This window comes from Protopterus annectens, chromosome 15.part0 (genome assembly GCF_019279795.1).
Source record: "Protopterus annectens isolate FY-2018-M chromosome 15.part0, PAN1.0, whole genome shotgun sequence".
Lineage (NCBI taxonomy): Eukaryota > Metazoa > Chordata > Ceratodontiformes > Protopteridae > Protopterus > Protopterus annectens.
Window position 1 is genome coordinate 629949601 of NC_056749.1, and position 12246 is coordinate 629961846.

Below are 12246 nucleotides of genomic sequence, written 5' to 3' on the forward strand. Positions count from 1 at the left end.
TATCATAGGATATTTTGTATGCTTTACTAATTATTCCTTTTTTTAACAGCATGCTCTTCTAGATTCTACTAAAAACTCTGCCGGTGCAGGTCTTTTGCGTAGGCTCCTCCTATTTCTTTCTCTTTGCCTATACTGTGATATCAATCCTTGGTATGGAAGGCAATCTCTAACCTGCAGTGCAAATAAATTATTGGCCTGTTCCCATTCTGTTAACTTTACTTCTGTTACTATTTGCTCCCAATACCTTAGTTCCTTTGCTATTTTTCTCCAGTAAATTCTACCCCCTCTTGCCTATTGTTTGTATCCCTAATTGCAGTTATCCCTAAAGGCAGAATCTTTCTGTATCCCCATGTTGGCTTATTTCTTAGAATACTTTCTGCTACTTTATAAATATAAAATTCTGCATGGCTATTGTTATTCTCCTTAGGGATCTGTATCCAAAATCCCAGTCTCTTCTTTCGTGAGCTTCCCCCCCTATTTCATCATGATCCTTTTCCAGTTTGAATTGTAGGTTTCTGATTGTGCTATGTATAGGAGGCTGAACTGTGTAGCTCTGAAGTACCCCTTCAAATCAGGTAATCCCAAACTGCCTTGTTCAATTGGAAGAATCAGCTTATGCTACTTGACTCTTGCTGTTCTTCCCCTCCCAGATAAAATCCTTCAGCTCTTCATTAATTGCTATCCACAAGTTCTCCTCTGGTTGATAAAAATATGCCTGACCTGTGAATAAAACTAAAGGGACTTAAACATTTTAATTTATTGCATCTTGCTATCCATATCCATAACACAGAGCTTCCAGTTTTTCAGTTTTTTTTTTATTATCTTTTGTTTAGTCTCTTCCCACATATACTTAGCTGCCACACCAGAATCCTTTGCCAAAAGAGTGTCTTATACAAGGACTGAGTAGCCATTACTACCTTCCTTTCTTTTATGTTTATGATCAGATCAGACATTGTTCTAAATAGCTTCCATCTGTATACCATCATCCACAGGATTCAAGGAAACATAAGCTGTATGAATTCCAAAAGGCAGTTTTTTTTGGTTTGTTTGTTTTGCAACATTTCCTAAATTAGAGAGTTTACAAAATCAGACATGCTTTGTTTTATCTGTAGCTGGCAGGTTTGTCATCTATCCATGAATGCCAAAAGAGTGTCGACTGTTGGTTTCATAGTTATTTTTCAGTGGGCAAACCATTTAAGGGACAAATGCAGACAGATTTCACCATGACTGCAAGCTTATCCACAACCTACTTGGGGACATATTTGACTACCATCTGCAAAATAGAAACTTTGTCGGACATTTGTTAAGCACAGCAATGTGATTTTTTACAGTTGCAGTATCCAGTGGATACATTCTGGATCCTCAGAACAATTGTATGTTTAGATGGTGATGGCTGAATGTTCAAGGACAGAAATTGCTATACACAGAGCATTGACCCTACTAATGCTGATGAGAAGTAAGTACCCAAGTCTTGGATTGTGGTATCTTGGAGAATTCCCTAAACTATAAGGAACAGCAGTCTCATAGCTAGTGTACAAGTAGCAGAGGTGTGGGGTGTATAACTTCAAACAAGCTGGTAGGGCACAGAAATGCTTGAAGAATGTAATGGCAGGTTCAGAGGTTATTATTTTGTTTGAGTTACAGGTAATTTTTTTTAAGTGTTTAGACTTTATCAGATTTCACATTTCTGACGGGGAGTTGTGCATAGCTCTACCCAGGCATGTAAAACTGTAAAGACAAAAATATGACATACTATAGTACAGTCATCTGAGGTCTGTAGCTATTAGATGATGGATCATTTTTGTACTCAGTCAGGTTCCCCTCATTCTTCCTTTCATATCTTCAGCATGTGAAGCTTCCAGACTATGTGCCATGTTAATATGAAATGCAGTATGTTCAGTGATGAGTAAACCTGTACAGTCTAGGTTACTCATTTATGCTGTTAATAGGCTAATGATGTATGTGTGTGCATACACACACCCGCGCACGTGCATATGGCATCACGTGTGTGTATTTATGTGTGGGTGTGTGTGTGTGTGTGTGTGTGTGTGTGTGTGTGTGTGTGTGTGTGTGTGTATATATATATATATATATATATATATATATATATATGTGTGTGTGTGTGTGTGTGTGTTTGTGTGTGTGTATGTATGTGTGTATATATATATATATATATATATATATATATATATATATATATATATATATACGCCTATGAATGATATCACCGTTCAGTCCTACACTTAAAAAAAAAAATATATATATATATATATATATATATATATATATATATATATATATATATTTTTACAATCTAATCTGAACTCTAATATATTGATATGCATATTTTTGACTTTTTTCTTACTCGTGTCATATCTGTACCGTGTTTATTTCTATCAGTTTTTGTCAGTGCTTGTAACTTTACTCATTTGTTCAGTTTTTATCAATACTTGTAACTTTACTCATTTGTACAATGTGTGTATTTTTCTTTTCATCTTAACTTTTGTAACCATTGCTTGGGAGCTTTTCTCCCCGGATGCCCACTGAAAATGGGCTTCTTGCCCAGCATATATGTATATATTGTATACAGAAAGAGAGGGTATGCAATTTCAGCTAAAACACAACTTAAGTATGCTCAATACAACTCCACAGGCACAATCCAGTGGAAGAAAGGGAGAAAAACATGGGTCATGCACCACCAGCTCATACAGTCTAGGACACTACAGTAAAGAAAACTGTAGTATAACTTATTCCTCTTTAAGAAAACTCATATCAGTGATCAAAAAATCATTTTACAAGGCACACTTTTTATTCTGTTTTCCTTCTTACTTTTGCTAGCTTAGATGAGTTTCAGATGAAATGACATGCACCCATGTATATGAAGTTATATATCTTCCCCCACTGTAACTGTGGCTAGATGTACCTGGTGTCACCCACTGTGAGAAAAAGATGTAATTTCTGAAAGATGCAGATTTCTAATTTAACACTCATAAGCAGTGAAGTTTTGGAAACTGACCTGTTCTTGCATCATACCTTTCAACCTGGAAACCTCAAAAATCTTTACAAGGCCCATGAAAAATCGGTACAAATCTCTACACTGATTAACATACAATTTGCATACATAATTATGTAACCTCACCCACTCCAATCGGATTGTGGGATACCAACTTTCAAATTCAAACTGAAGAACAGATAACCAAAATATGGCACAAAGTCCCCCTGTAGCCATTCCAGTGTCCCATTACCTGGCTATTTTGCCTATTTACCATAAACACTAATGTGTGCATACTGCTTTACTAATACAATGACTATTTGGAGTTTATTTTTACATTTTACAGCCTAATGCACAAACACCAGTAGACATCTGCTAAACAAAACAACACTGTCTCACAACGAATATAGACTTGGCATTAAAACATCTCTGCCCTTGAAACTCACATTCATTGAAACCCACACCACATTCAAAGAAAATGTATTTGGCTAGTGGTGGATAAAGATTACATTTGGGCTGTTTTCACATCATTGGCCCCTTGCACACAAAACAAGAAACATACATGTTTTTTTGATACACCTTCCTGACTTTATTAAATTATATTCCTTGTATAATACAGCTCACTTGTTAAACAGAGTGCATTTTACATTTTTCCAGAAAGCTGTAGGCAATGAAACAAAATGCATGAACAAATAATGACAAAACTGCCCAATTTAGAACATTTCCGTCATAGAAGTCTACTTCCAGTGTGTCCATACCCACACTATAAATAGAATGACAGTAGTGTAAGCCCATAGGCATCTTGTGCAGCTTCTCACACTTATTTTCAATTTCATTTTTGGGGGGGGGGTACAAAAGGCCAGAAACCAGGGACACATTTTAAACATTGATTGTATAATTTTGGAAAGTTTCTAGAATAAAATGTGTTTCCACCATCTATTTCACTGGCAAGTCTCGAACCCATGACCCTGTACACCACAGTCAGAGCAGCATACCGCTATGCCAAATCAGCAGTTTCACAAAAGATAGGAAGACTGAAACATAAATGGCTAATATTTAGTGAATTCAGTTCTCACTTCTCACCGTAGCTCTCAAACTCTTTGCACAAAAAACCTGGACAAAGCCAATAATGGGGGAATGCAGCCCCAAGGGACAATTTTAAAATACTGATCTTATAAACTTAGAAAATTGCTAGAATAAAAGGTTTTGTGTTACCATTTATTTTCTGAAGAATATGAATTCTGAAATGCAAATGCGTGTCATTCTTTAATGACTTAGCTATGGCTGTGCCATATGCCTAGCTAGAAAGTTCCTAATCCATTTAAGTTAGTATTGCTTCTGTTACAGGAAGCAATAGCTTATGGAATACTAGGTCTGTGTGTGTGAGTGTGCGAGTGTGCGTGTGTGCGAGTGTGTGCGTGTGTGCGAGTGTGCGTGTGTGCGAGTGTGCGTGTGTGCGCGTGTGTGTGTGTGCGCGTGTGTGTGTGCGCGTGTGTGTGTGTGCGAGTGTGTGTGTGTGCGTGTGTGTGTGCGAGTGTGTGTGTGTGCGAGTGTGTGTGTGTGCGAGTGTGTGTGTGTGCGAGTGTGTGTGTGTGCGAGTGTGTGTGTGTGTGTGCGTGTGTGTGTGTGTGTGTGTGTGTGTGTGCGTGTGTGTGTGTGTGTGCGTGTGTGTGTGTGTGTGCGTGTGTGTGTGTGCGTGAGTGTGTGCGAGTGCGAGTGTGTGTGTGTGCGCACATATGAAAGCAACTATACTTACTTCTCTTTGGGAAAGTTTGCTGTAACCGTAAACCATAACGTTTAGTAGACTCACAAGCAATATTTCACTAGCAATGGGGGCAGACAGTTAGGATCCATATAGCACAGCAGTGTGAAAATCTGGTTCACCTCTAGATTACATGTGCACAAACTTTTTTTGAAAAAGTGTTCACTGCATTTCAAAAGACATTCTGACCAGTCAAAAATACAAGTTAAGAAACAAATATATATATATGTATATATATATATATATGTAGAGAGAGAGAGAGAGAATAAAAATTGTATTAACAATGTTGTAGTTTAATACTTTTAAAAAAATTGTATAAAAGTTTATTTTTTATGTAAAATGCAGCCCATACTTCTACCTCACAATCTATAATAACTTTTAAGACGTGTATCCCATAAAGAAAAGCTCTGTGGCATAGTTGACAGTCTACACTGCCAAAAGTTATTAATTTAAATTTGATTTTGGCACAAAAGAGTTAAACAACCAACATTCGCAAATATTGTAATTGTATGTCAGCTCCATGGTGAAGATGAACTATGCCCCAAATGTGGGAGATCGATTAGCAGTCCTACTGCTGCAGATAATCCTGATCACTTCTTTCAGGGTGAGAGGGATGTGCACCTAAAATTGTGTTTTATACTTAAGATCCCTTGTGGAGACTGGAGAAGCAAAGGAGACGTTTGTCAGGCTGGGGTGGGGGTTGCATAATTAGGTCACCACAGATGTAACTTGCAGTATAATCCAATGCTCATTGTTTACCCAACCTTGAGCACAACACTTGGCATGTGCAGGAAAACATTAGGACTAGAGCAAGGACACTAATCACTTGTATGGATTTCTGCTCTCCTCTTGATGCTTTTGATCCTCATGCCTAGGTGGATAAATGTACCATAGGGATTTCATCCTTGGGGAAATGGCCAGGGGGAGGCTTGAAAGTCAGCAGGAAAGGAGCTAAAAACTGTTGTAATTAACTACTGCCTTATGCACAGTCTGTAGACAACTGTACTTTTACACAAGTCAGTACACTTTAATGCATCAAGAGCAACACTAACTTTCTTGATAGCTGCATACCCCACATCTACCTCAAAGCAAGCAAAACCAAATTGCAAAAGTTAATTAACTTTTTCATATTTAGCATACACCAGTTCTTCAAATACATAAGAAATTAAACATTCACAATATTTTTTTTGTTAAATCCTTATATCAGCAGATCTTCAAAGAGCAGTCACCATTAACAATACATAAAGTCAGTTTGTAATTGCCTCTCACAGCTGAGATCACAAATGAGTGAAAGATCTCAAATGTGAACAGCATTCAGACCGAAGCGCGTGCACACACACACTTTTTAACATAAATAATGATGTTTCAGCTTACTTGAGCTATCCAGCCAGATCGAGCCAAGCCGTCTAAATGAAAATAAATCCTTGCAGTCCACTGTCCGAGACTTCATACCTTCCACGCCTTCTAAATAAATCCTTGCGAGCCCCGAGCCATATAAATCCTTACCAAATGTTCTTTCCGGCTGGTTCGTTCCCACTCGCAAATTAATTTGAACCAGCCGGAAACTTGGAAATAAGTGCGCAGTGAGCTGAATTTTGATAGGCTGGTAGCCCTGCCGAGCTGAAATCATCGTGCACACGATGACGTCAGCTAAAGCGCAAAAAAAAAAAAAAAATTAAAAAAATCAGAACTGAAGGGGAGATACTTTGGAATCGTGGCTCCCCATTATTTGGACCCCAGAACTCTGTAAAAAACGAGTAATTCGAGACAGTTGTGAGGTATGTCTTGCATATGTTGAGTCTGCATGCTTATATGTTGTGGTAACATGTGCAGAGGCTTGGCTGGATAATCTGAAAAGTTCCACCCATGAAGGCTGCTTTGTACTTTGATTTTGACAAGTGTAGCACACTTGTCTCATGTGCTTACTGCTTGTTTTTGTTCAGGAAAAAGAGAGAAATGCCCACCAGAAGTGCCCTTTGTAACCCAAATTGACAAGTGTAGCACACTTGTCTCATGTGCTTACTGCTTGTTTTTATTCAGGAAAAAGAGAGAGAGAAATGCCCACCAGAAGTGTCCTTTGTAACCCAAACATTTACAACTATGTGTTTCAGCAGTGAACAGTGTAGATATGCAGCAGAAAACACTGTATTCAGCTAACAGTGGAACTTTTCCAAAGGCAAGTTAGATACAGTAGCAGAAGCAAAGTAGTTTTTCTTTCTTGTTGTTTACTTTTAATATCTTAAAAAAAAAAAAAAAATGACAGATCGTGTAGCATATACCCATAGAGTTTACCGTCCCTGTAGCACTTCCCATCTCATTTGTCATTGTGCTGTGAAAGTATTACTGAATGGACTAATTGCTGACCTGCTTAGATCAGCTTTTATGTAGATTGTTTCAGATTATATTTTTATACTGCTTTTTCCTCAGAAATTAAACCTTTTATTTTTTAAAGCATGTATCTTTGCTTGCTTAATTTCATAGAACATTGAATCAAGACTAAAAGTAGACTTACCGGAAGATATTGGAGGAGCTTTAATGGATGGAGTAGTCCTTTGCCATTTAGCCAATCATATTCGGCCTCGTTCTGTGTCCAGTATACATGTCCCATCACCAGCAGTGGTAAGTATTATTTTTATTATTAGTTGCAAAACATGTTATAATATAAGCATTTCTGTTTTGAAGTCACCCATAGCCATCTCAAGCATCTGAAAGAAATGGTGGACATGGACATTTAGGATCTGTATAGTAGACACCTATGAAAGATTAAATGTTTTATAACAACTATAGCACTCTGACTTTATATATGGTAGCAGTAGTAGTAGTAACTAAATGTTTGGAAATATGTACATGGTTATATATATGAACATGAGAGGCAGCCTTTCCATTAAATGACCATGAGGTTTGTGTAACAGAGTGTATGGCTCTAACAAGGGGCACAATCCAGTTTATCTATCTATATATCTTTCTATATGTCTGTCTAGACTTTGTTGACCAGGTTAGACTTAATAGGCTAGTAGCCTCTTTTCAGGGGGGACCTGAGGTGGTATTTATTCTACTAAGGAAAATTTGCCCAAGGCATTTGGGAACCTCCTCTACTTGTCATTGTTGTGAGTGGGACCTATTTTGGAAGAACACTTCCTGATCTGATGTTATCCATGTCACTACTCCTCACTCTTGGGTCATTGAATCTGACATTGGATCTGAGTCAGCAACTTATGAGACAGATTCTAGGCTCAAGCTCCTCCCACTCCCATAATCCCTTGCTGCCCTCTAACCCATCAGAACTTTTTTGCCTGTCACGGCTTCAGATGTGATTCCCTTGGCTCAAGTCTCTTCTGGGGATATGTGCTAGATTTTATATCTTCCTTTTCAGATTTTCTGTATAATTTGTATCCATGTATGTTTTAGAGTTCTAGTTTAGCTTTTGTGTCTTGTTTCTTTCCCTCCCATTTAGTAACTTTTAGTAATTTTAGTAATTTGCTTGTTAAGCCTTTTGGCACCAGTTTTTTTGGTTTAAAAAAAATTTTTTTTTTTTTTTTTTTTAGATTTCCTAGTTTAGACATGTATTTCCTTTTGTACTGGTGTGTAGTGTAGTGTTATAGTTTTACATTTCTGTTGTTTTTGCTGGTTTCTGGACTTTGGTTTGACTAACCATTATTTGATTTTGGTGTGCATGTTTGGATTTGGCACTCTGTTTTTTTTTTTATCATGTTTGAAAAGCCAGACGGTTTCAAAAGGTGCTCTTTATGCGGTCGGACGATGCCCATGTCTGCCTCCCATGAGAAGTGCCTGTATTGTTTAGGCATCGATTACCTGGAAGTTGAATGTGACATTTGTGGCTGCATTCAACCCCCAGGGCCTTGGTCGAGTGCCAAAATAAATTATTGTTGAAGGGATTGGCTCGTGGGTGGTCCATTGGCCCAGTCTCTGGCCAAGCCAGGTCCCTCTGACCACAAGAGGAAGGTCTCTTCTGCCTTGGGATCCTCTTCCTCGAAGAAGTCTAGGCTGTCGGATCCTGTCTCCTTCGGTCTGTCTCCAGCCTTGGCTCTGTTGGATCCAATGACCTTGGATCCTAGGTTCCATGAATCTATCCCTGAATCCAAGGCCTCCACTCCAAGGCCTTCAGATCCAAGGTCCCAGGAGTCTACTCCCGGATCCAAGGCCTCCAGATCGAGACCTTCAGATCCGACCAAAACCAGACCTACCACAGATCCGATCTCCTTGATCCAAGGCATTTGGGTTCCAAATGCTCGGATTCTCTGTTGTCCTCTGATATGATCCAGGATCCATGTCAGATCCCACCACTGTAATTGAGGACTCTCCTTTGGGTTCTGGCATGGGGCAGCCTTTTACAGTTCTCAGGCACAGAAGATGATGATCTGAGGGGCATAGTAGGTCCTTGGGATCCAGGTGTGTGTCCCCAGCTAGGTCTTCTGCCTCTTCTAGGTCTTCAGGAGCATGCTTTCATCCGACATTAGCAGGGTGATATGGTTCTTCCTTAAAGCTCAGATTGAATTGGGGCTTCTTGCATCCCCTCTCCATCTGGCTAGGGGCCCTTCTCCAGCTCCTATGCTTTCATCTCCTTGTCCGACCCAGGTGGTTTTAGATCTTCAGGCCCAGGGGCACAGTGAGGAGGTGATGGGGATGCCTAGAGCCCATTTTTCTTTAACCCATTTGAGTCCCTGACTGGTTCTGCTGTTCTTCGCTCAGAGCAGACAGGATCCTGGGCATGATGGTCTGCTCTGAGTGAGGAAGAGAAGAACCATATTCCTAAAATGTTTGGGATAGGACCATCTACCACCTGAGTTTGCCCCCTGCTGATGAACTGGAAGATTTTATCGCTAACAGGGCATGGAAGGAGCCAAGTACTGTGGAACCAGTACCAAAAAGAGCGGAGAAGTTTCTAAGCCCTACAACAGATAGTTCTGGTCAAAATGGGTGCCAGTCCATGCTATAGTGGTAGCTGCCTCCACTAAAAAAAAGTTGGTAGAGCAGAGTATGTCTGTCCATCCCCCCAACTGAGACTCTCAGGCAATTGACAGACACAGAAAGCAGGTCTTTGCCTCAGCTACCTTTGGTGTGCAGGCGCTTAATTACTTGGCACACTTCACCCGCCTACAGAGGGATTTAGTCAAGAATCTCGCCACTTCCCTTTCTGAGTTGTTGCCTACCGAGGACTTCAGCAAAGTGTACTCCAAGCTATCTAGTCTTGCTTCCCTATCCAATTCCTTGATGAAGTTGATTTCCAGTGCTGCTGAAGGCACCTCATGTGCAGCCGGCACAGGCATTGCCATTCAGTGTTTCACTGGCTGTGCCTATGCAGATTTACAGAGTCCTTTAAAGCATCTTTCACCAATGCCCCCTTTGATGGATCAACTCTCTTTGGTCCATCAGTCAAAGAGATACTTACCCACAATGAGCAGGAAGGCAAGACCTTGTTGGCTGTAGGAATTAAGTTTTCTACCCCTTAGCGGTACTTTTCTAAGACTCGGTGAGAGACTAGGAAATTGTAGTTCTGGAAGTTGCAGTCTTCCTTTCAAAGTGCTCAAGCTGAGCCCTTGCCTAGAGGTCGGGGGAGAGGGTTCAATGGCAGATGCCACCCCAGAGGCAGAGGAGGTCTGCAAAATCTGGGTTCCAGGGAACCCTACTCTGAGAAGCCTTTCCAGCGCTCCTGATGAGCTCCCAACTTTCCTGCTCTGGAGGAATTCAGGGGATTTGTCACTGCACCCTTTGACCATGCGTTACAAGAGATCATTGGGTGCTAAACATTGTTTCCAGGGGCTATTTCATTCCCTTTTCTCAATCCCCTGCCACGATCAGGAAACTCCTCCCCAATGTGCCACCCAATCAGAAGGAATTAGCTCAGCAAGAAGTGCTCAAACTTCAGAAGAGAACCATCGAAGAGGTCCCCCCCAGGACAATGAAAATCTGGAATTTACTCTCACTTCTTTTTGGTTCCAAAGAAGATGGAGGACCTACATCCAATTCTGGACCTAAGCGAGTTAAATCTCTCCGTCAAGAAGTCTAAGTTCCAGATGGTCACTGTTCAGTCCATTGTGCCTCTTCTGCACAAGGGTGACTGGATGTGCTCTGTGGATCTTCTTTATATGTACTATAATAGACAGGTGCTTCATGAGACATGTCCGCTTTCATGTAGGGGCTAAGAATTACCAGTTCAGGATGCTGTCCTTTAGTCTCATCACAGCCTCCTGGGTGTTCAATTGCCTGGCAGTGATGGCAGCTCACCTGAGACTGCAGGGAATCCAGGTGTTTCCTTACTTCAATAATTGGCTCCTCACAGCTCCCACTAAGCATCGACTGGTCTCAGCTACTCAGGACATTCTTCGCCTGTTTGACCAGCTAGGAATCATGGTGAATCTACCCAAGTTGAATCTGATTCTTTCCCAAAACTTGGAGTTCATTAGCATTCTGCTGGACACACTGACAGAAATTGCAGGTTTACCTCTCAGACATGTACATTTAATCAGATCTCGTGTTCAGTGCCTACTAGATCTGTCTCATCCTCCGGTATGGTTCATTGTCAGGGCGTTAGGCTCCATGGCAGTTGCGATCTATGTGGTGCTGTTAGCCATGTTTTACATGAGGGTTCTACAGTGGACTCTAGCGGTCCAGTGGTCTTCTCTGGCTCATCCGATGACAGCTCCCATCTGCCAAAGTCTGGTGTGCTGGCGTCGTCATCTTTGGTGGATTCAGTCTCCCAATCTCTTCGTGGGTAGTCCCTTTTCTCTTCCTCCTCAAAGTGCCACAGTGACCATGGATGTTTTCCTGCTGGGGTGGGGGATGGGTGCATTGTCAGGGAAAGACGGTCTAAGGTACGTAGTCCCCCGCAGAGACCAAACTGCATATAGATGTACTGGAGATGACAGCAGTTCTTCTCACGTTGCAAGCCTTTCAGGACTGCCTTCCTCTGGGTATCATTGCAGTGCACCTGGACAACATGGCGGTTGTGTGGTACATCATTAAACAAAGGGGCACATATTCTTATCTGCTTTGTTGTGAGGCTATGAGAGTGTGAGAATGGGCAAGGTCCTTGGCGCACTTTCTCCTTGGAACACACATTCCCGGGAAATCCAGCGTGCTAGCAGACAGGCTCAGCAGGGCTATTCTGAGTCTTCCCAAGTGGTCCCTGAATCCCTCAGCGATGAGAGAGATTTTCCTTCACTGGGGTCGTTCAGGCTGCGATCTGTTTGCTTTCCCTAACAATCACAAATACAGCCAGTATTTCACCCTGATCCCCCCAGTCGGGGAGTCCCTCAGGGATGCTCTGGTTCCCGATTGGCTTATGCCTACCCCTCCTATACCTCTCATTCTCAGACTGCTTCAGAAAGCTCAGTGTCTCAAGGCTACCTTGATCCTCATTGCCTCCTTGTGGCTTCAGCAGGTGTGGTTCCCCCTCTTAAGGTCTCATTTGAAGTACCCCCTTGGGTACTAGATCCCCATCCAGATCTGATTTCTCACCCCTCTCACCTTC

At 41.3% G+C, this 12246-nt stretch overlaps 1 protein-coding gene across 1 annotated transcript in view; it reads left to right on the forward strand.

Moving 5' to 3' along the window:
* The window catches only part of LRCH2 (leucine rich repeats and calponin homology domain containing 2), a 2522829-nt gene that overhangs the window by 2298340 nt on the left and 212243 nt on the right, over window positions 1–12246 (forward strand). The window contains exon 21 of the mRNA XM_044057297.1: window positions 7236–7373. Coding sequence (XP_043913232.1) covers window positions 7236–7373 — 138 coding nt within the window. The remainder of the gene's footprint in view (window positions 1–7235; window positions 7374–12246) is intronic.